The sequence below is a fragment of the Wyeomyia smithii genome, chromosome 2 (genome assembly GCF_029784165.1).
Source record: "Wyeomyia smithii strain HCP4-BCI-WySm-NY-G18 chromosome 2, ASM2978416v1, whole genome shotgun sequence".
NCBI lineage: Eukaryota > Metazoa > Arthropoda > Insecta > Diptera > Culicidae > Wyeomyia > Wyeomyia smithii.
In genome coordinates, this window is record NC_073695.1 from 114,569,890 (window position 1) to 114,590,948 (window position 21,059).

The following is a 21,059-nucleotide window of genomic DNA, read 5'->3' on the forward strand; positions in this document are numbered from 1 at the left end:
CTAACAACAGTAGGGCAAAAGTTATTGGTTGCCACTCGTTATCATTCTAATTTTTTTTTTTGAATTGTCAAAATCTGATCTAAAAACGTATTCGGTATTTTGTTTTTATTTAAAAGTTGAGTACGGTTAGAACAAGAAATATTTCAACAGAGCGTGTGATGCTATGAAAGATAAATATCAACATTGAGCTACATTACACCATCTGAGGTCAGCCGTTCGGGGTAAAACTTTGTCGATAAAAATAAGCATATAAAAAGTCGAAAGCGTAAATTTAAATGTGCAAGGGTCACCAAACACATGATGACCGAAAATCGATACTCAACTTACCGGGGATTTTCGCAGCATCCGTCTCCATCTTATGTTTGAACTTCTGCCGCAGTGTGTCCACCACCTCCGGGCTTGGATTCAACGTCTCCGGCAAGGTCATTTTGGAAGCACTCGATACAGTTTGGTTTTCTAGGTATGACGTTTGAATCAGACTTTTTTGGTTGCTTTATTAAATTACCACATAATGTATGAACATAATGATATTTATTTGGATTTGGCAATTTTCTTGGCACTTATTATCACTAGTACTTGTTACACTTTTCGTTACTTTCAGAAGATTTCACTTTTTTACTGAATTGATTTTACCATCTCGAAAATTACACTGATATATCTTCAACTGTCAAACCTTTTGCACTAACGAATTACTGGCTTAATGTTGATGGTACGAATCTTCTAAATTCGAATTCACTTCACTCCATTAGCCGTTCGTTATGGTGAGCGTTGCTATCCATTTGCTGCTCTCAGCATGTCTCTAAAAGACAGCACAGCATGCATAGCATAGCTTCTGTTGTGTTGCTTCACAATGGCATTCGATGCTGCCACTTTTGGAAGGTTTTCACTCGAAATATGACACTTTTGCACTTTTGCGGAGTGGTCCCAACATAGTTTAGTTAGGTTATTTAGACAGTAGATTAGCCTTCACATTACTATAACGTACACAGATCCGTAGATCCCAAAGCTGCCGTAGGCGGTTCTGAAAGTAATTTTCCGAAGGTGAACATTATTCAGGCCACTTTGTGATAGAAACGTCATAAATTCGGTTCTTCGATTTTCAATCTAACCCGGGGCTATTCGCTATCAGTACCAAACAGATTTGTGCCGCCTAATTGTAACACCTGTCGAGCGATAAAATCTACCAAGTCTTCGGCAGTGATATGATTCCAGGTGTTCGTCAGGGAATTTTTTACGTTCGCACAAGCTAGTGTCAGTCAGATATGGGTTTGTCTGTAATAAACTGATTCTACTCTGTTACTATTAAATTTGAATTATTTGTATCAGGGCCTTCAAGTATATGATTCATTGGGTGAGTAAAAAACTATTTGAGGCTTCATGCAAACATAAATGAGCAGCTAGAAGATTGTTATTGCAGCATATAATAGCGCAAAATTTCTGGATTACGCTTACCAGCAACAATTAAGGGTAATTTTTGTTAGAGAATTGTGTGATTGAATTTATCACGGAAACAAAACTGGATAGCGTTCATTCCTAATTGCAGTAAAACACGGTAGGGGTTCAGATGTCTTGAATGTTGTCACAAAGGTCGAGAGTATTCGTCATTCCCAATGCTTATCATTTCACTTTATTTTACACAAACTGCAAATAGTCGCGAAGAATTAATTAACTTGTGAGTGCCATACGTGATGTGAAATATTACGATGCATTCATAAACCTTATTATGTAGTTAGAACGATTGCTGATAAGAGCTGGTTGAAAGTCCAAATGAGAACGATAATATCAGATACTGCATACACTTTTTCTTGCTTCCACCGAACTGAATCAGCAGTGTTTATCGCGATAAGACTAGCATTTAGAATTTCAAACACGTGTTCCTATCAAAGCACACGTACATCCGTATCTTCTGTTACAAAGAGTGATAATTTCGCAAGTCTCCACTGTGTTACAATAATGCACACCTCAATTAATAGAGCACTTCATCACGTTTTCACAATCTATATCTAATGAAAATTACACATTTCATTGGGATAGTTACAGCTGCTTGACTACTGAAAGCACAGTCTTATTTTACGGAAAACAATGCACTTGTGTCGATTCGACGCGAAATACAAACACGAACTCGTCTCCGCCGCCGTCGAATGCTGGGATAAGTCTGGTGGCTGACTGACCAGCGACTCAGAAGTGAGCAGCGCAAGTATTGTAGAATTGGGTGAGCTGTTCTCTACATCGCACTGGAAGTCAGTTTGTCTGTGTTTCCGTCGCTTTGTATGTGCGTTTGTCGGAGTCGGATGGAGTCTCTTTGCGACAAACCGATTAACCGCATGACGATGAACTGATGCTAATAGCACGCAGCGGTACGTGCAAGGTGATGATGCGGTGCAATGGGGCTCCCCTGACTGCTTGGTCCAACAGTGTAAAACTCAGTGACAAGTCGGGGAGTGATGAAGCTCTTAATCCGTACAAGCTTAAATCATAAAGTGAAAAATGTAACTTTGATCGTTTTTTTATAGGGTAGGGAACATATTTTAAGCAGCTTTAGGAACCGCCTGTGTACTCAGACAAAATACTCGAAATGTGTTGGGTGAAACTCAAACAGTAGTATATCAATTTGTTCTCTATCGTTTTCTCTGTCAGAACTTGTTTTCAGATTGTAAAACTAAGTTAGCAAACTTTAACAATCATCAATCAAAGTTACCAATCGAAGGACACTATTTCAATCACCCCGAACCTATTTTAAGCAGTTTCCATTTGTTTTGCAGGCGTTTTTTTTTTAGCACCCGAAGTGGCTCCTGAATGGCTGCAATATAGATCGATTTGTTTCAATTGCAATTGATCACAGATTTCTTTGTGTTTAACGATATTTTTTATATTCGTAAGATAGCTAGACAATCCATGTTTTCGTTTCCATCATTGAAATTGTCGATATTGATCAAAATGCAGGAGTTTGAGGCCTGTTTTCTTCGACTGATTAAAATAGGCGCTACTGTTTAAGCCGTTCCCTACCCTACTTGTAGCCGAGATGCTCGATCATTTCCATATAGAATGAGAAAAAACTCATTTAAAAATTTTGTTTTAGTAATACACATGAAAGCTACATTCTCGACAGGGTTGGCTTATGCTGCCGGATACAACCGAATTTTTTATGGCTAATTTTTTGCTAGACAGGAAAGTTTTAGATTGTACTAAATAGATTGAGCGACGGTTTCCTTTATTTGCTAAATTATTTCGGAAAATGTACCCATAATACAAATTCACTTTTTTCCGAGATAGGAAATGAATAGAGTAATGCGGGGCAAAAGTTCGAACCTATACTGTAAATATTCAAAAAAAGAATCATAGAGCTCGGTTCGGTTATTAAATTGTACGTTAATCTATTGCTTGCAAGACGTACGATCCGAATTTTTTTCTAATTCAACTCAGCTCAAAGTCTGATAGTTACATTTTTATAGTAGAAACAAAAATGCGAACTTTCATCCTACAGGTGTAGCAAAAAGTTCGAATTGAATAAATCGTATTTGCAGGGTCTGTTGTTAATCAGCGGATTAGTTATTTTCGCCTTAATTCATTTTTAGCGGACCTTTGGAGTATTGATATCCACTCTCCAAGCGAGTTGTGTATTTGGATAAAATTTTCATCATTCGTTACTTTCCAATTTGAACGTTTAACTGTCTTATGCTGTGAATACTTTTATTTTTGAAAAGGGTTTCTTTTGAAAATTTTGATCAATATTTTTTTAACCGGGCACTGAAGTAAAATCTTTCGGCTAAAAGACGTGCGCGGCATTTACACTTACGAAGAACACAACTATTTTTAAGACCACTACATGAGGAGACGCCCTTAACAAGATTAAAGGGTTCGCAGCTACGGACAGAAAAGCCAACTGCCACTATAGTTAGAAGGTATTTCAGTAGTACCGTGACAGCGGAGTTCAAAGCATAGCTTGCAGCTTGATTCAAAACTCACAATAAAAAAACTATGTGTATCTCGGAAATGGTTGAAGGACTAAAAAATCTTTTTATGCAGACAATCTGTTGTTATCGAAAAAACAATGAAACAATTATTCTGTACTGACAGTTTTGACAGATTTCAATATTTTTCTTCCGTTTAGACTCTTTGTTGTTTAACTCCAGCGGCCTTTCATTTCACGATCTCTTGATGTTCGCAGCACCCCGAGTTTGTCCACAACTGCGAATTCTTTACCTCTGACAGGGAGCTGGCATCGCTGGCGACGTGTGTAGACGCTTTATTTATTGTGTCCGTGGTAATCGCGTTTTATTGTGGTATATAGCACGATAAATTGTGAATTTCGTGTGGTAATTGTGGGTAAAAGTGTTTCGAGTGTTATAACAGTGTTTTAAAAGTGATTTGGAAGTAAAACGATCTGGAAATTTAAAGTTTTATTGCCGTTTTTTCCACAATTTGTCGCCTAGCAAATGGCTGCTTTTAAAGCGCAGTGTTGTGTTGGTGACTTTCCTTTGATACGGTAGTGTGCAAGCTTATTCTCCGCCGACGGCACGATCTGCTGAGAGGCAGAAACTGAGAGAGCGGCAGTTGTAACCATAGAAACAAGTTGCCTATACTTGTTTGCGTGCGAGCGGAGGCATGTTTGGTTTGCTGAAAGCTGATTCAATGGCTAAGATAAGTGCATACATTTACAGACATGTTTGTTTATTTATAAATGACTCGAAGGTAGTAGTTTTCGCCGACAAGAATCAAATTGTTTTTTTTTATATATATATATTTCGTGTTGTAGTGTGTGCAGTACAGTATGATTTTTTAGCGATGAATTTGCGCGTCATTTAATGGCGAATTCATCTTTCATGTGTAGCTACCACAGCGTAGCATTTTCGTACTGTTCTGTCATTCATTTATGCACCGCATGAAAAGGTGTACCAGACGATTGCTGTTTATCTATTTTGCGATATTTCATAATGTTAAAATTGTCTTGAATTTCCGAACTGAAATATATCTGATACATAGTCATTAATATCCATTGTCATTCCTTTTCTATTTATGACTTCACTAGCTTTTGAATAATTATTTTTACGCCATAGCTAAGTTTTGTTAAATATGCTAAATTTTTATAGGCGCAGATCCAAAACGGTGAAATGAATAATAATTGTTCTGGCATTTTGTAAAGGGTTCAGGAATACTGTAATGGTGTGTCAAGCTCGTTTCCGCAGCTGTGCTACACCGTTCTGGACTACACTTTACAGCACGAAAACGAACACGCAAGCGACGCTACACTCAGTTGTCATATTTTTCGTACGGCATTTGTTTTTGTTATTAGTGTTTTGAGACTGCACCCTGTTTCTTTCGGGTGTAGTCCAGGATAAAGTGTGTAGTCGGATACAGAAAAAGTATAGTCCGGAAACTGAAAAAAAAGTACAGGACAAAACTGTAGTCCGGGTGTGAACGTGCCGCGGAGACGAGTTCGACATTACTTATGCTTTTACGCATGTCGTTTGACAAAAGGTCCCTATTGCTCAGCTTAATAATGAGCCAACATAACGCGTAACATTACTTGAACTCGTCACCCAGAGAGTACTGGTGTGGTTTGTGGAATTCAGAGTATGGTGCATTGTTGCTAGTCGAAGTCGAAATCTTATAATTAAATTTTTTCGATTTGTCTCGTTTTTGAGCAGAGGTTTTTGTATACTATGTCCCAATAATGACTAGTTCGGCATTTTGTCAACAAACTTAAGATATATATTTTGGTCAATCTGCGTATCTGCATTTTTCAAATTATTGGGGCTTTGGATGCATGAAACTTTGCCAATTTTTCTATTTGATAGGCAACACTCGCATCGACAGCTAATAGGGAATCGGCGTGAAATATCGTGCTCCCGAGCGTCTCCGTCGGTAGTCGGGGATTGAGCGGTCGTGCATAATGCTTTGGTAAAACGCGTCTCCGGCCCGGGAGAGTTTTATGATATCTTAGTTCGAATCGTCCACTTAGTGTGGTATACCATTTTGCGTTTCACTAGGATGTACCACACTTACCTGTGCGTGACCCTACAACACTCTTTAGTTTATTACTGCTTTAAATCGGTCTCAAATCAAAAAATCGCTTTTATAGAACAGACGAACAGTATAAAAGAAACGTCGTTAGTCGACCTGTTAGGCTCAAAGCCGACCGAATATCTAGAGACTTCGCGTCGATACCTTTCATGAGGTCGTATTTTCTACAGATTGGTTATAACCGTGTTATAATTTTCGATATAAATAGGGTCACTTCCCGAAGAAGTGATAGGAGTCGCGAGGCGTTAACGTGGACTCAACTCTTGTAGCTTTCGTAACATTGTGTAGTCAGCTGAGATCAATCAATGGGAGATACGTTTCGGTAGTTGCATAATAACTACATAAACAGATGTTCAAATATTTGAGTCGGTCTTGATTGAGTCATAGGTCCGGTATCCTCGCGTGCGCTTTATTTTTGCGGTGTTACTTCATCTAAAATATGACTTCCGTAGAAGGTATAATGAACTCGTACGTGCGATATTTATTCTTATGAACCCGGTACTCGAACTCAGCGCATCGTTTACCAAAACGAAACCTGCTGCAAACCTTAACCTTTTCTCCAACATCCCAGTGATTTCTCGTGGAAGTGCAGAGGTGTTCTCGGCTTCCAATAAAGCGAGTATCACGTCAACATATTCCTATACACACTCCTTCTTTGACCTGCATTCGGATGCGGCCGGCGCTGGTATTGCCTAATATAAAGATTAAGGTCACCAGTTTTTACACATTGAAGATGAATGTTAGTCCCAAGCATCATCTGTTGGTTCTCTGTGTAATTAGAGCTGATCTGGCAATAACGGAGTAGCAACCGCGGGCGGTCAATCATGCTCATGCTCATGCTCAACTGCGAATTCTTTACCTCTGACAGTGGCCTTAAAAAGTGTCAGACCTGGGAGTACGTACGTTTCGTCATTCATCAGTATGAGGAATCAACAAAAAAAGACCAATTATACTACAACTGAACTATGAAAAACTGATCATCTCAAAACGATGAGTTTTGTCCAGACCAAAAACTTAAGGAATTTTTGAAAATGGTCGCAGCTTTATATATTCTAGTATGTCATTCGACCAAAGAGGAAATAACAGAATATATTTTGGTCTCGGTTGCACATTTCTCGTTCAGCAGTACAGCGTGTAAAAAAACAGAAGAGTAAATCAATAGCAGTGTGATTTTTTAAGGAACAACGATACACACAATATTGATATGTAATTATTTCTCAACGTTAACACAACATCTTTTTTAACGTTCTCAGCAAAATTAATAGCAATTAGCTGGTAAACATAGACAGCCAAGTTTTTACATTAGCGCCGTCATAATAATTACGCCTAATTCAGTTTCTATTTCATTACGGCACGATCACAATACTTCAACAACATAATTCGCCACACAACCGACTGGTTCCCGTTTTGACAATCCACTCCGCCAGACTAGTAAATGCAGTGACTATACTACTAAGACCACTGCTATTTAATGATCAGGGAGTCAAGATTTCAAATGATTTTAATCCTAGGTGTTTGTTTATTGAACACAGCCAACTATAAGTAGGTATACAGCATATTTCGAGGTAAGTGCTGCAATCCTACTAACACTAAAAGAAATACACTAAGGTCTTTTTTATGCGTTTTCCGAAATTTAGGCGGTTTCTCACGTGGATTTAGGAATTTACGTGGTTTTTACGTATCCCCCGCGTAAAAAAAGATTTTAGTGTGTTGACAAAATGTAATTGTGAAATATAATATTTATTTTCTCAGCAAAACAAAATTATTTTGAGATCTACTCATAATAGTTTTTTTTGTCATTTTGTTATTCCCAAGTTTCTGTGTTACTCAAGAAGCTAATTCGCAGTCGTTGAATCCTTAAACATTAAATCAGAAGAGCTTGAAGGCAGCTAACTTCGCATTCGCACTACCAGAATAATATCATCATGTTTGCATATGTGATCAGCTTACGTTATGATGCGGCGAATTCAAACAACGTTGCTAGATTTTTTTGCCGGCATATTTTAGAAAGGCCAATGCTAACTTTCGCCTCGCAACACTCTACCGCTTGAAACGATTGCTCCCCGCATCAACTGAGCTGTATTCGCTTCTGGTCGATATGATGTGCCTTTACTGCATCTGTACACATTATTTTTCATTTTTTTTTTCAGTCGTACACAGCCTCGGCTGAAATTGAGAATCAAGTTTTCAAGTTCAGCGGCTTACGCTTTAAAACTGTTGTATAATTTAGCCGCAGCGCTCGCAACATAAATGCGGGATACACGTGATATAGCCGGTTAAGCCTTGTAGTCGTGTGCGTGTGTGTAAGTTACCTCTAAATATTGACCCAAAACTGGAGTGCCTTGGACGCTCTTCTCAGAGAAAGAGGTTCGAAGCCGGAGATCAGGTTGTTTGGCTGGCAACTTCTTTGTCCAATGGCTCGTCAAGGTCGTGGTATTAAATAACTTTCTTGCTTTGCCTATCGAGCGTTGTCGTGGTAAGCGCGTAAACAAAGTTTGGCAGTGATAGTTCTGAAAATGTTTCTGACAGAGAGACGCGATGATTTTCGCTTTTTTGTTTGATGTGACGCAGGGATGTAGTCAAACTTTTCGTTCGGGTAGGCCAAAGTTTCTGCGTCATAGTATTTGTCAATTGGGTTGTTTACCTATTTAGGGTTTTCTGATTTTCATGTATCAGCCAAAAGAGTAAAGTTTAGTAATGATTTTTTCTAAATTTTATTATATTTTTCTAAATTTTATATTGTTGTCCTCCAATTTTTAAATAAAGAAAAAAATCGCTCTAAATCGCTTATATGGGTAAACTGTCATTGTAGCGATTTCGAAAATGCCACTCTTACAGATGATATAAAAACCCATAAAAACCTGGTATAGCAATTCTAAACATATAGCAATTCTAAACAAACACAGTGTGCAAGAAATCCGGGCCGTTTAAGCTTGGTCGCTGTAAACGTACTTGGTGTAGTGTAATTGCGACCCATGTAATCGAGCTTCCCGAGTTAATCATGCTTCGTAAATTGTTACGAGAATAAATGTAGAGTCATTTTACTGCTCATCAACGATGTCAATGTTTATGTAATCGATACCGGTTGTTATTTGTAATTCGTTGAATACTAGCACAAAAAAACGTATTAAACGTTCCGGCTGACTAATAAACATTAGGAAATATTTTCGCGAAATTTAAATGTTCTTGATATAAAATCAAACTTTTACACAAGCCAATTTATCTAAATGATAGGGCACCTCAGTGTTAGTGAAGTTCGTTTAATTTATTTTCATATCGTTTAATTTGTTTTATTTATTATTTATTTTAGACCCTTTAACAATTGTCATTCGGGTCTTATAAGTGAATTAGATGTCTTCAATATACCCAGCTTTCTTGAGAAAGGCTATCACTAAGTTGTTAGACACTTCGTCGTCTGCTAGTGCTTCTCTCATATTGGGGGGCATTCCTGTTTCTTTCCGGTCATCCTCCAGTGCGGGGCAGTCTACTATGATATGTTTCACTGTTAGCGTTGCGTTGCATCTTCTACATTTCGGCAGAGTCTATGGTATATGGAGTCGCGCGAAGAGAAAATCTATCGTTTCGGCAACACAGTTTTTGTGCCGTTTGTTGCCAAGAACTATACAGTTCTGTTTTTCACCATGCATAAGCGAATATCATTTTCTGAAATTCTTCACAAGGTACACAGTTTTGAAAGATTACACCGGTGATGTTTTGTTAAATTTAAGTGAACCAGTGTACAGGTTTAATGTTGGATTAAAATGTGTAAGTAAAACTTCGGAAAAACACATATTCTTTATTACGCTCAATTACAACACTTTTCATCCACTCCTAACATTATCACCTTGTTTATCAACATTGCTCGATTGGTACCCTCGTTTGACACTGATTTGGTTCCTTTGGTTTCATCTTTGCGGGACTCTTAAACATAGACTCTGCATTTCGGTACCTCTCCTTTTTCCAACAGGTATTTGTGTGTCAGTTTCGTATGTCCAATTCGAAGGCGAGTCAGTATGACATTTCTCTCCGCGTTTCTCTCGTAAGGGTATATGGTTTCACGGTGTTTTTCACTTCCCTCAGTTTGTTGTTTCTTATGCTGTTCCATTGTTGCTGCCAGACCAAATTGAGTTAATTTTTGATATTTGTTTGTATCTCTTTGTAGTTCAGTTTTATCGTTCGGTCGATGTTACCTTCCAGTGAGGCTTTCGCTTCTCTATCCGCTAATTCATTACCTTGTATACCGATGTGACTCGGCACCCAGCAGTAATCTATGTGCTTGCGTGTTTCATTGCAGCGATTGAACAGCATCGCCATCTCGTCTCTCCACTTACTTGTAATTTTCTTTTTTTCTAATTCTGAAATCACGCTGAGTGAGTCTGTGCATATTAGGTAGTGCTCAGCTCCATCCTGGTTAGTAGCTTCTTTGACAGCTTCGCTTTCTGTTTTGTAAATGCTACTCGTGTCATCAATTCGCCGTCTTATGGTTACATTCTCTCCAACAACACTGAACCCACTTTTACCGTCTTTCCTTGATCCGTCTGTATATAGCGTCTGATGATACCTGTAACGTGTTGCCTTCAGCTTTGAGAATAGTTTCTGGATTACCATGCTATTGGATGTTCGCTTGGTTTCATGGTACAGGCTTTCGTCAATCGGTATGGTTTTTTGGTCCCAGGGGGCGCAGTTTGGCATCGCAAAGACTTTTATACCTGGTAGTTCCATTCCTAGCTGTTCCAAAAGTTGATTACCCCGTGTTATTGTAGGTTCTCTATGCTCTGTTTGGGTTTCTCCCCACAGTTCGCCGGAGCTGCTACTGTTGTCTGTACCAAGTTCTTCCTCTTGGGTGTTTGGTGTTCTATTATGTTCTTCTATTTCTCTGGCTCCTGTAGAATCATCATTGGCCAATAGTTTGGCCGAGAGCATTGCAGTTCGTTGCTGTATTAGCACTCGCAGTTCGGGGATTCCTGACTCCGCATGCAGACTAGCTATAGGACTAGTGTAGAAAGCTCCACTAATCGCTCGCAAACCAGCGTTATGTATGGTGTCGAGCTTTCGCATTGTTGAATTTTGGATAGACGATAACATAGGTGCAGCATATAGCATTTTTTCGAGAATAGTTGCTTTGTATAGTTTTGTTATTGTTGCTCTGTCCCCTCCCCAAGATGTATTTGCTACGTAGCGAAGGAACTGAAGCCGCTGTTTGCAAGTTGAAGCAACTTCTTCCACATGCTTGTGCAAAAGTAATCTTTGATCAATCGTTACTCCGAGGCATTTATGCGTTTTGTTTAGTGCGATTGATTCTCCTTCCAACACAAGTTTGCTCAACTGTATTTTTCGTGCAGTGGTGCGTTTGAAAATCATTGTTGAGGAATTTTCTGCTGAGATTTTAAATCCAGTTTCGTTCTGCCATTGGCTGATGGCGTTTAGCGCGCTTTGCAATTTCGCTTCTACTTCTGCATGGCTTACTCCCTCAGCAATCAAGGCTACATCATCAGCATAAATAAAGCAATGTACACCCTGAGGTAGACAATCAACGATCGTGTTGATGGCAATTAAAAATAACGTGACACTCAGCACCGATCCTTGACATAGTCCCGTTTTCATTTCCTGCTCATCTGATTGTACTCCGTTGGTGGCCACTTTAAAGGTGCTTTTCTCAAGACTTTTAGCAGTAAATCGGAGCATTCGGCCTCCGATATTCCACGTACCAAGCTTATTAAGCACCAACCTCCTCCATGTAGTATCATATGCTTTTGCTATATCTAAAAAGACCGCTTGTGCGTAGTTTTTTTTATTTAATGCTTCTAGTAAAACTTTTTCGAGTTGTATTAGGTAATCGACGGTTGATTTGCCTTTCCTGAAAGCGTATTGGTGTTTGTACAGTAGGTTTCGGGTTTCTAGTATGTGAGTTAATCTACTGTTTATCATTCTCTCGAAGATCTTTCCTACGCAGCTGTTCAGATATATTGGTCGATAGTTTTTTGGGTTGATTCTTTCTCCCTTCCCTTTGAATATTGGTATTACTATTGACTTTATCCATGCTTGCGGATAGACCGACTCATTCCAGAGTTTGTTGCACGCATTCAGTAGTATTTGTTTACAGTCTGTAGGCAGGTGGATTATCATTGCGTAGTGTATTCCGTCTTCTCCTGGAGAGCTTCCTTTTAGACCCTCTAGAGCAACTTGAAGTTCGTGGAGCGTATAACTTCGGTTTTATTCAGCATTGTCTGTAGATGGTATGTTTAGTGGGTGGCTCTCTATTTCTTCCTTATGGCTTAGAAATGCACTGCTGTATGTATCATTGCTGGAAACTGTGCTAAACGCAGTGCAGAGTGCTTCCGCGATATCTAAGTCTTCTGTTACGTGTCTATTTTCGCTAGTTACAGCCTGTATACGGGTGGCATGAGTTATACCTTGTATGCGTCGATAGTTAGCCCACATTTCCTTGACCGGTGTGCTCGTGTTGAATGTCGTCACAAATTTTTTCCAGGTTTCTGTTTTAGCTTTTTGTATAGCTTCTTTTGAGTCTTTCCGTGCTGTTTTGATCTCGTCTAGTGCCCGTTGTTTGTCAGGGTGTTCATTTGGCATTCTTCTCAATTTTCTTAGTGCTTTTTTGCGGGTCCTAACTGTTTTTGCTATTTCTTCATTCCACCAAGGGACAGATTTTTTATCAGTGCAACTTCGGTCAATCTTTGGTATTGTGGCTTCTGCAGCTCGCCAAATCTCTTTGGTAATTTCCTTTATTTGTTCTTCTGCATCATCGATTTGCCGGAAATTAATTATTGCTTCATACTGGTCCCAATCTGCTTCATCAATTTTCCATTTTTTGACATGTCGAGACTGTTGGTTGTTTCCTGGGAACGCTATAAACATAGGTAAGTGGTCGCTTCCGTGGGTATCATCTGCGACTGACCAATCTAAATTTCCTGCTAGTTGTGGAGAGCAGCAAGCGACATCAATGCAGGATCCTCTGCCAGTTGAGTGGTTTATATATGTTGATTCACCGTTATTTAGAACTATTAGTTCTGTTTCTTCAAAATCTTCTTCCATAATTGCTCCTCTTGAACTGCAAGTTTGGGATCCCCAAAGGGGGTGGTGAGCGTTTATATATCCTACAAGAAGAAAAGGTGTTGGAGTGCTTTGAATCGGGTTTTTTAATTTAGGCTTATCAATGCTTTCACTTGGTGGGAGATACATATTTATGATGCACGTGTTTAGCGGGGCACCAACTCGTACAACAATAGCTTCCAAGTTTGAAATGACGTCCAGTTCTTCGCTATCTATATTAAATTTGACAGCAACAATTACTCCGCCAGCCGCTCGGCCACCGCCGGTTCTTGGTCTGTGGTACACTTTGTATCCGCTGATGCTTGGGGTAACACGTGTGGGGCACATTGTTTCTTGGAGACAGATGACAAGTGGTTGATACTGTTCAATGATTAGGTCCAATTCGGCTTTTCCTGTACGTAGCCCTTGTATATTTCATGAGGTAACATATGACTGGTTTTTGCTTTTGCTTTCTCCTGCTGGTGAATAAACAGTATTGCTTTTTTCCTCAGTCAGTATTGCTATTGGTCATTGGGTTCTGTAATCCTTCAGAGGGACGAGTGTTTCCACCCTTGTGCGTCTCCTTTCTGCTGGTCTCAGGCGGTAAACAGTGTTTCTCCTGGTTCGGTTGAAGTTCGTAGGTGAGTGTGGAATCGTCATCAAGTACATGGTATGTTTGGGAAAATTTTGAGGGATCGGAGTTTTTTGGGCTTGTGGGCGCCCCAACAGCGTCAGGATCTTCGCTACGCGGTACTTCCGACGCCTGAGGGGTTGGGAGGGGTGAATTGGTTACTCTGTTTGATTGATGTGTTACATTTTCATTATTCTGTAGGCTCGTTTCGGGTTGTTGTGAGTGATGTTTTTGTTTTGTTGTAATAATGTTTAGTCGGATATATTTGCTACGTCTATATCCATATCGATATTGTTTTTATTGTTTTGCCTAGTAGTGGGAACAAGGTTGTTACTTCGACTTCTTGTATTGTGCAGTGGTGTGTTGCTTCTACAGGGTTTGTTTCTCTCTCTTGAGTTTCGAATGGTTAATATGTTTTGCTGATCAGACGGTTGTTAAGTTTGGCTTATCGTGGGATTTGGTTGTGATGCGGGCAGTCTGAGGTCGTCACAATTTTCGTCGCCGGATTTGACTTTCTGTCTCTTGTTTTGTGGTTGAGATACGGTGGCCGTTATGGTGTTCGTTGTAGTGGGTTTATTGGTAGTTATTTGTGCTTTCAAAGTTAACAATTCTTTGGCCGCATTTTTATATGCCTCCCTATATTTTTTTAACTCTATCCGCATTGCTATTATTTCCTGCTTGTATTCGTTTGCATTTATCAGTTGGGCTCGTAGCTTAGCAACTTCTTCTTTCAATGTGGCGGTTTCTGACAATTCCTCTTTATGTTTGGTCAGTTCTTCCTGCAGCGCTTTTATTTGCCTATTTTTCTCCTCTTCCCTTTGCGGCATACCTCTCTGAGTTTGCTTAGCATAAGTTGTTTCTCTTTGGCGGCTGTAGAATTCTGTTCGAGCCTCCCCAAAGGTCATATTCAGGTCGGTTTTAAGTTTTAGTATAGCTTTCTCGTTTTGATACATCGGGCACTTTTTGTCGGTTGGGCCGTGTTCTCCTTCACAATTGCGACAGAATTTGGGTGACATGCATGTTTCAAAGCTTTCGTTTTCATTTTCGTGGGTTTTAGAACAGTTGTGACAAACAGGCGGTGCATTGCAGGATTTTCGTGAATGGCCGTATTTTGTGCAGCCATAACACTGTAGTGGTGAGGGGTAGTATCTTCTCACTAGCCGGACGAGACCGTAGTATATATATGCTGGTAGGTAGGACTTATCGAAAGTTAGAACAACCAGTGGCGTATTTTTTACAGTATCTCCCGTGCGTTTTGTTATCCGACGTACATTAATCACCTGTTGATCAGCAAGATTTTCAAGTAATGAGTTAGTGTCTAAATTTATTGTATCTATATCATACACAACACCTTCAGAGAAATCAAGCGATGGATGCGGGATGATTTCAATCTGAGTGCCGTCAATAAGCTGTGTAATAGAGCAAAGTACGTTAAATGCTCTTTTGGATGCTGTTCGGAGTACGTACCGTGTTCCGCGAGCTTCTTTTGTTGCAGTAACTAATTTTCTAGAGTCTCCATTCAATGCCAAGTCGAACAATTTGTTTATTAGGAATGGGTCGGTTGGAAGTGGAATTACGGGACGTGGGGGGGGGGGGTTGAGGACGTACTTGATTGTGATAAATCAGCGTTTTGCATTTCACTTACCGCTCGAAGCAGGAGTGTTTTTGTTGCAATCCTATCTCCATCTGGATCCATCCAATTTGGCAGCGTTGTAACGAGTGAAAAATTCTTGTCCCCATACGGCTGTTTTATATACGACTTCTTAATTTTCAAAATTTCTGTATCTCTTTTTTTGGATGCAAATACATTAGACTGGTTTTCAGGTTAAATTTTGCGAGTTCTAGGATGAATTAGTTCTGCGACGCGCGACAACGAGCGGGAGGCACACACAGGCGTCTCTATTTTTTCTCTGCGCTTTTGTTTTCAGCGGCAGCCGAGATGTAGGATCAATCGTTGCTGCTTCACACACGGTGACCTTGTGGATCGACCTTGCACCGTTGTGGTGCGTTCTTGGTGTACTGTTGTATGCGTTTACGGCTAGCACTGTATTTTATTCCTATGCTCAATTGTGCAGGAAATTCAGAATCTTTCTAAATCGGTATAATCCTTTCTTGCGGTTACGTTTACTGTAGCTTTAGTTCAGCTGTCGTAATAATATCAATCACTAGTAATCAATCGAATGCGAGCGTTAGTATCAGTTGATAATTTCGAGCTGGCTTCGTTACGGTGCGAAATAATAAAACACGTCTATCACGTAGCGAGTGTCGACTCGGACTGATATCGTTTAATTTATTTATAAGATCATTTAGCAAAAGTAGGCTACATATATTTTTAACTAATTTATGTTATTCAGACTAGTGGAGATTACTACAATATGTCGATTGTTTTTGCACTGACTCTATACTGTTTACATGTGTCGCAGAAAACGGCGGATACTATACTATGCTACAGTATTAGAATAATGATTTAACATAGTGAATATAGAGTGTTTTTTTGTGTATGGGTCTTGAAGATTAAACCATAAACGTTCTATAAAACTGAGCATGGTGCTAGCTTTATTGATTATTGTATTGTATTGATAAGCAAATGTTAATTTCGTTGCTGTGCCTAAAAGTCTAATTCGTTCACTCGTTTTTTTCTAATCTCCTAGAGAAATGATAATATTGGATCTCCTAAAGAAAGAATAATATTGGGTATGCTTTAAGCTGAAGAGACTTTGGAAATTTCAAGCTCGGTTTTCAACAGTTTGAAAAACTTTTCAAAAAGTAGGAGGGTGGTATTCAAGACACGACCGCATGACGTTGGACTACGGTATTCTTATATTCCATTAAAACAAATAATAGAGAGAATTGCAACTCTAGTATTTGCTGCAATTTTATCTTACAGTGCATTTCTGGATGCTGAGACGTTAAAACGTTATAAATAATAATATATACTAAAAGAATGGATATCTTTTATTAATTCGCTGTCATTTCATACATATTCGAATCAACCCTTTGTTTGCTGCACTACCAAGACAATCATGTAATTGAGCGAATTGGTAAAATTTTCCTATCTAAGCAAAAAGCAAACTTTACGAAACTATCTGAAATTGGAGCCCAGAACGATTCAACCGAAAATTTTAAATTTGAAAATTGTTTGACATTTAATCGATAAAACTCATTCTAGGTTAGTTCCAGCCCAGCATATAACTTCATGTATTTGAAAAAAAAAAAACGTTTGGTTCAATAACTCAATATAGCAAGAGCTCAATCACACGTGTTTCGGTAGTTGTTATCAAGGTTTGGGCGAGTGACAGGAAAATATCTTAACTTCTTCAGTTGTGATTTAGAGCATTTCTAGTTGTTTTGTTATTTTTCACGATAGCGACAAGTTTGTTTCTTTCTCTGTGTGCGAGAAACAAAATCAAAACCGCGCACCGAGAAACAAAAACGAAAATTTAATGAATGCTCATTGAGAAAACTTGCAACTCTTTTTACCAATAACTTATGATACTCAAAAGAACCCGTTTTGATCTAAATCAAATTTCTAGTAAATAAGTGTTGATCATTCATAGGTAGTAATTTTTCCTTGATGAATAAAGACTGGCTGAAGAAGTTAAAATCGCTGCTGTAAAATCAAATTCACAACTGTGCTCGTTAAGACGTTTTAATATTTTCAATGACAATAATAATCTTCGATAAACACCCGCTATAGTTATTCACACACATGCTATAACTATCTAAACACGCGTTAAAACTATTCATACACACGCTGTAGATATAGCTATCCATACACACGCTATTCCTTTCCATACATCCGATACAACTATCTATACACACGCATAAGCTATCCAACCATGTGCTAGTACTATCCATACATACGCTATAACTAATCATTACACACGCAGCAGCTATCCACACACAAGCTATAACTATCCGTACACACGCTGAAGATATACACGCAATAACCATAATATGCTACACATGCTAGTGTCTTACACACGATATAGCTAGCCATACACACGCAACAGCGCCATCCCTATCATCGCAAATGTCATAGCAATACAGATGCACATACACTATATGTGCACACTGCACACACACCCAACGTTTTCACCCAACGATATCTGAATTGGATTACCGCTGGTGGGGTCCAACTCAGATCGAAGAAGCACCGAACTGAGTGAAGAAATGCAGCCGCCCACCACCTCCGCTGCTGCTGCCTGATACCACCGCTCTGGTTCTGCTGCAGCTCAGTTTAGCCGCTGGAATCAGCCACCGCTGCTGATTATACAAGACCGGCCTGGTGGCCTTTCACTTGTTAACTGATGACTGCTATGAGACGACACAGGCTATTATATAGCCCAAAGCAAAAATCCATCCGCGAGCAAACAAGAAGCGAGCTTGTGATTGGTTGGATGTGCACGACTTTTAACACAACTTTTAACTAGTTTAGTATCGAAAACATATTTAAATTATTATATGACAATCTTGCGCAATATTTCCCCTATTAATCAAGCCATTGGTGTTTAGAATCTGTTCAGTGGTAATGATAAAAGAAGCATTTTAAAACGGTGTTGAAACATCTGTTGCAGCTACCGAAAGCGAGCTCGTTATTGGTTGAAAGCTATGAGACTGTTTACAAAGTCAGAACGGTTGTATCCGTTAGTGTCGACTGTGCTTGTGAAGAGAGGTGGTGATTGGTTTCTCGGTATGATTTAGACAATCGATGTGATTTATCAATTTTTCAATAGTGTATCTCGAACAATAGGTTATTTTTGTTACATAAATTCAACCGTAAAAGAATTTCTGATCGGTTGATGCCAAAACCTCGAAATTCTGAAAAGAAATGACTGATATATAAGCGCTCAAAACCTGACCACTTTTCCCTAGTTTTCCCCGGTTGAATTACTAGATTTTCAAATTCAGGTGCCTAACTTCGATATAGACGTTAGTCCAACGTCAAAATTTCTTCACACGCATTGTTTGGGGGAAAATAGACAGAGACGTGGGTCTCAGCTGCCAGTTCTGCGTTCACCCAAACATGTTCGAAATCTTTCAACTGAGTGGTGACGATAAGCAGTGAAATAAGTTCTACTAAAATAGCAAATAAAACTTCATCACGGGATTTCATTTCAGAGAACTTATAGTTATTGTCATTTCTATAAACATTATATTGGCAACCGAAAATTTCTTTGCTGCAAACATCTTCATTCCAGCTGGTTTCAATTTTTGTCCAAGGTGCTGGAAGCGAAAAGAATAGTTTTTTAAGGTGAACTGAACGTTTTTGACGTAGAGTTACGTTTTACTGCAATATTCTGGTAAAGGGGTATAAATTGAAATACTGAAAAAATCGCGCCACGAAAATTGTTTTATTTCAAATGCTTATTACTCAGTTAGTTTTCGTCAGATTCCGTTTGTTCTTACAGCAATCGATTAGAAAATTAGCTACACGTTCGCCGAGATGCGTAAACTTGTGATTTTATGATGCCATTTAAAAAATGTAGAGCCTTGAATTGAACGTAGATTTTGACCAATCATGACCCAATATCACCCGATATTTTCGGTATTTTTGGTACCAGGATAATATCCAAAGACCTTAAATCGACCCAGCTACAAATTTGAATCTCTTTTAGGCCGCTACAATATTTCCTCAGAGTTATTTTATTTGTGTTGAGTGAAAGTAAAAAGCAAAGCCTAAAAGCAAAGCCTTGATGCTACATTCCGATTCAGAACTCGACCTTCTGTTTATTATACACAGACTTCACAGCCAACTGTTAAGTGAACAGGACAGTTGCGGGGCTAGCGCTACGATCCTACTGACACTAACAGTCTCTCCCGAGCCGGGACTCGAACCTACGACGACTGGCTTGTTAGGCCAGCGTCGTACCACCAGACCAGCTGGGAGTCAAAGTATTGGGCTTCAAATGGTGAATTGACAATTTGGAAGAAGCGGCAAACTTAGCTCCGGCCCTCACAAATTTCCATATCACACACAGTTGGTTGGTGGTGTTGCCTGCGTCATCCAACTATAGCTAAGTGAGAAAATGCGACGCGATCATTGGCGCGTAAACCATAGGAATTTTGTCAACTAGAGCTTCTATCCACCAAGATGGTGCGGCTCAAGACAGCGTCTGATTTCCATGTTAGAAACGGCTGATCAACGTCCTGGTGTCAGCGTGAGACAATAAACAGAGCTGCCACGATGGTCCCCTGGCGAGGCGAGGGGTTTGGGAAGGCCTAACGAGTCGCCCTAGAAAACAATATGTTACAAACATGGACCTAGACATCGATATAAGAACTACGATTGGAAACTTGAGACATGAAACTGCAAATTGCTCTGCATTCCATGATGAGACAGAATAACAGTAGTCGACAAAAGCGAAAAAAAGTGCTGTCCTAAAGCTCGGAATAGTTTTCCTAGAAAGATTATAGTTTTTTAACTATTCCTGTAAATTTTGGTGCCCCTAGCTGTTTCCAAAACGAGTCAACTTACGTGAGAGTCCCATAGTAATTACTTGCCGGGTTCGTCCCGTCAACTTTACGTTTACGAGAAAACTCATTTAAGTCTCTGAAAAATGTTGACAAGTGTAATCTATGCTGAGCTACATTCACACAACTTTGATATCGTAGTGCTGCAGGAACATCATAATCCACATGAAGGGAGACCCGATGAGGAGAAGGCAGCGTTCGAAGCGCAGCTGGAGCAAGTCTACGATAGCTGCCTGCGACGAGACCAGAAGGCCTGCACGCTGTGTCTAATGATAACGATGCGCGAACTTTGCAGCCTCCCATGGTATGGTAATCCAAAGTGCCTTATCGACCACGTTCTAATCGACGGCAGGTTCTTCTCCGGCATCATAAACGTTCGCGCCTACCACAGTGCGAATACAGATTCGGACCACTACCTGATGTCCAAAATTCTCAATGGTGTATAAGACCCGTAAAAATAGGACTGATATCGTGTAGCAGTGGAAGAGCTATACCTACCTAACGACACTCGGAGCTCTACGAGAAGCTGAACAGCTCCCGTCCCTCCTTACCGACGAAAGTAAGGTGATCGAAAAATGGAAGCAGCACTTCGATGAGTATCTGAGCGGCGATGCAGTATCTATCGCCCACTATCTCCTGGAGGTGGAGGAAGAGATTAGCCGGCTGAAAACAATAAAGCTGCTGGAGTGGACCCACTTCACAGCGAGCAGTTGTAAAACGGCGGAGAAGCACTGACTAGAGCCGTGCACTTGGCCTGCAATTACCGGGCAATTACTTTGCTGAACGCCGCCTACAAAGTACTCTCCCAAATACTCTGCCATCGACTATCACCATTTGAGTAGCAGATCGTGGTGCACTACCAAGCTGGATTTATGGGGTCCCC

General features: G+C 39.7%; 2 protein-coding genes across 7 annotated transcripts in view; both read right to left on the reverse strand.

The window, feature by feature from the left end:
* Nucleotides 1–2,186, reverse strand: part of LOC129721032 (motile sperm domain-containing protein 2-like) — a 39,245-nt gene extending 37,059 nt beyond the window's left edge. The window contains exons 1-2 of one of the 6 annotated variants that reach the window (XM_055673076.1): nucleotides 2,039–2,186; nucleotides 328–1,021 (exon numbers count right to left, since the gene is read on the reverse strand). In XM_055673076.1, the coding sequence (XP_055529051.1) occupies nucleotides 328–427 (100 nt within the window). In that variant the 5' untranslated portion in view covers nucleotides 428–1,021; nucleotides 2,039–2,186. Of the gene's footprint in view, nucleotides 1–327; nucleotides 1,022–1,452; nucleotides 1,642–1,717; nucleotides 1,850–1,895 lie in introns of those variants that run through there. The other 5 variants (XM_055673074.1, XM_055673072.1, XM_055673073.1 and 2 more) reach the window with 5 other exon arrangements.
* A 7,966-nt stretch (nucleotides 2,187–10,152) lies between these two features.
* LOC129719833 (uncharacterized) lies at nucleotides 10,153–11,709 on the reverse strand. Its single transcript, XM_055671242.1, has one exon. The coding sequence runs from the start codon at nucleotides 11,707–11,709 to the stop codon at nucleotides 10,153–10,155; it is 1,557 nt and encodes a 518-aa protein (XP_055527217.1).
* Between the last annotated feature and the right edge of the window lie 9,350 nt (nucleotides 11,710–21,059).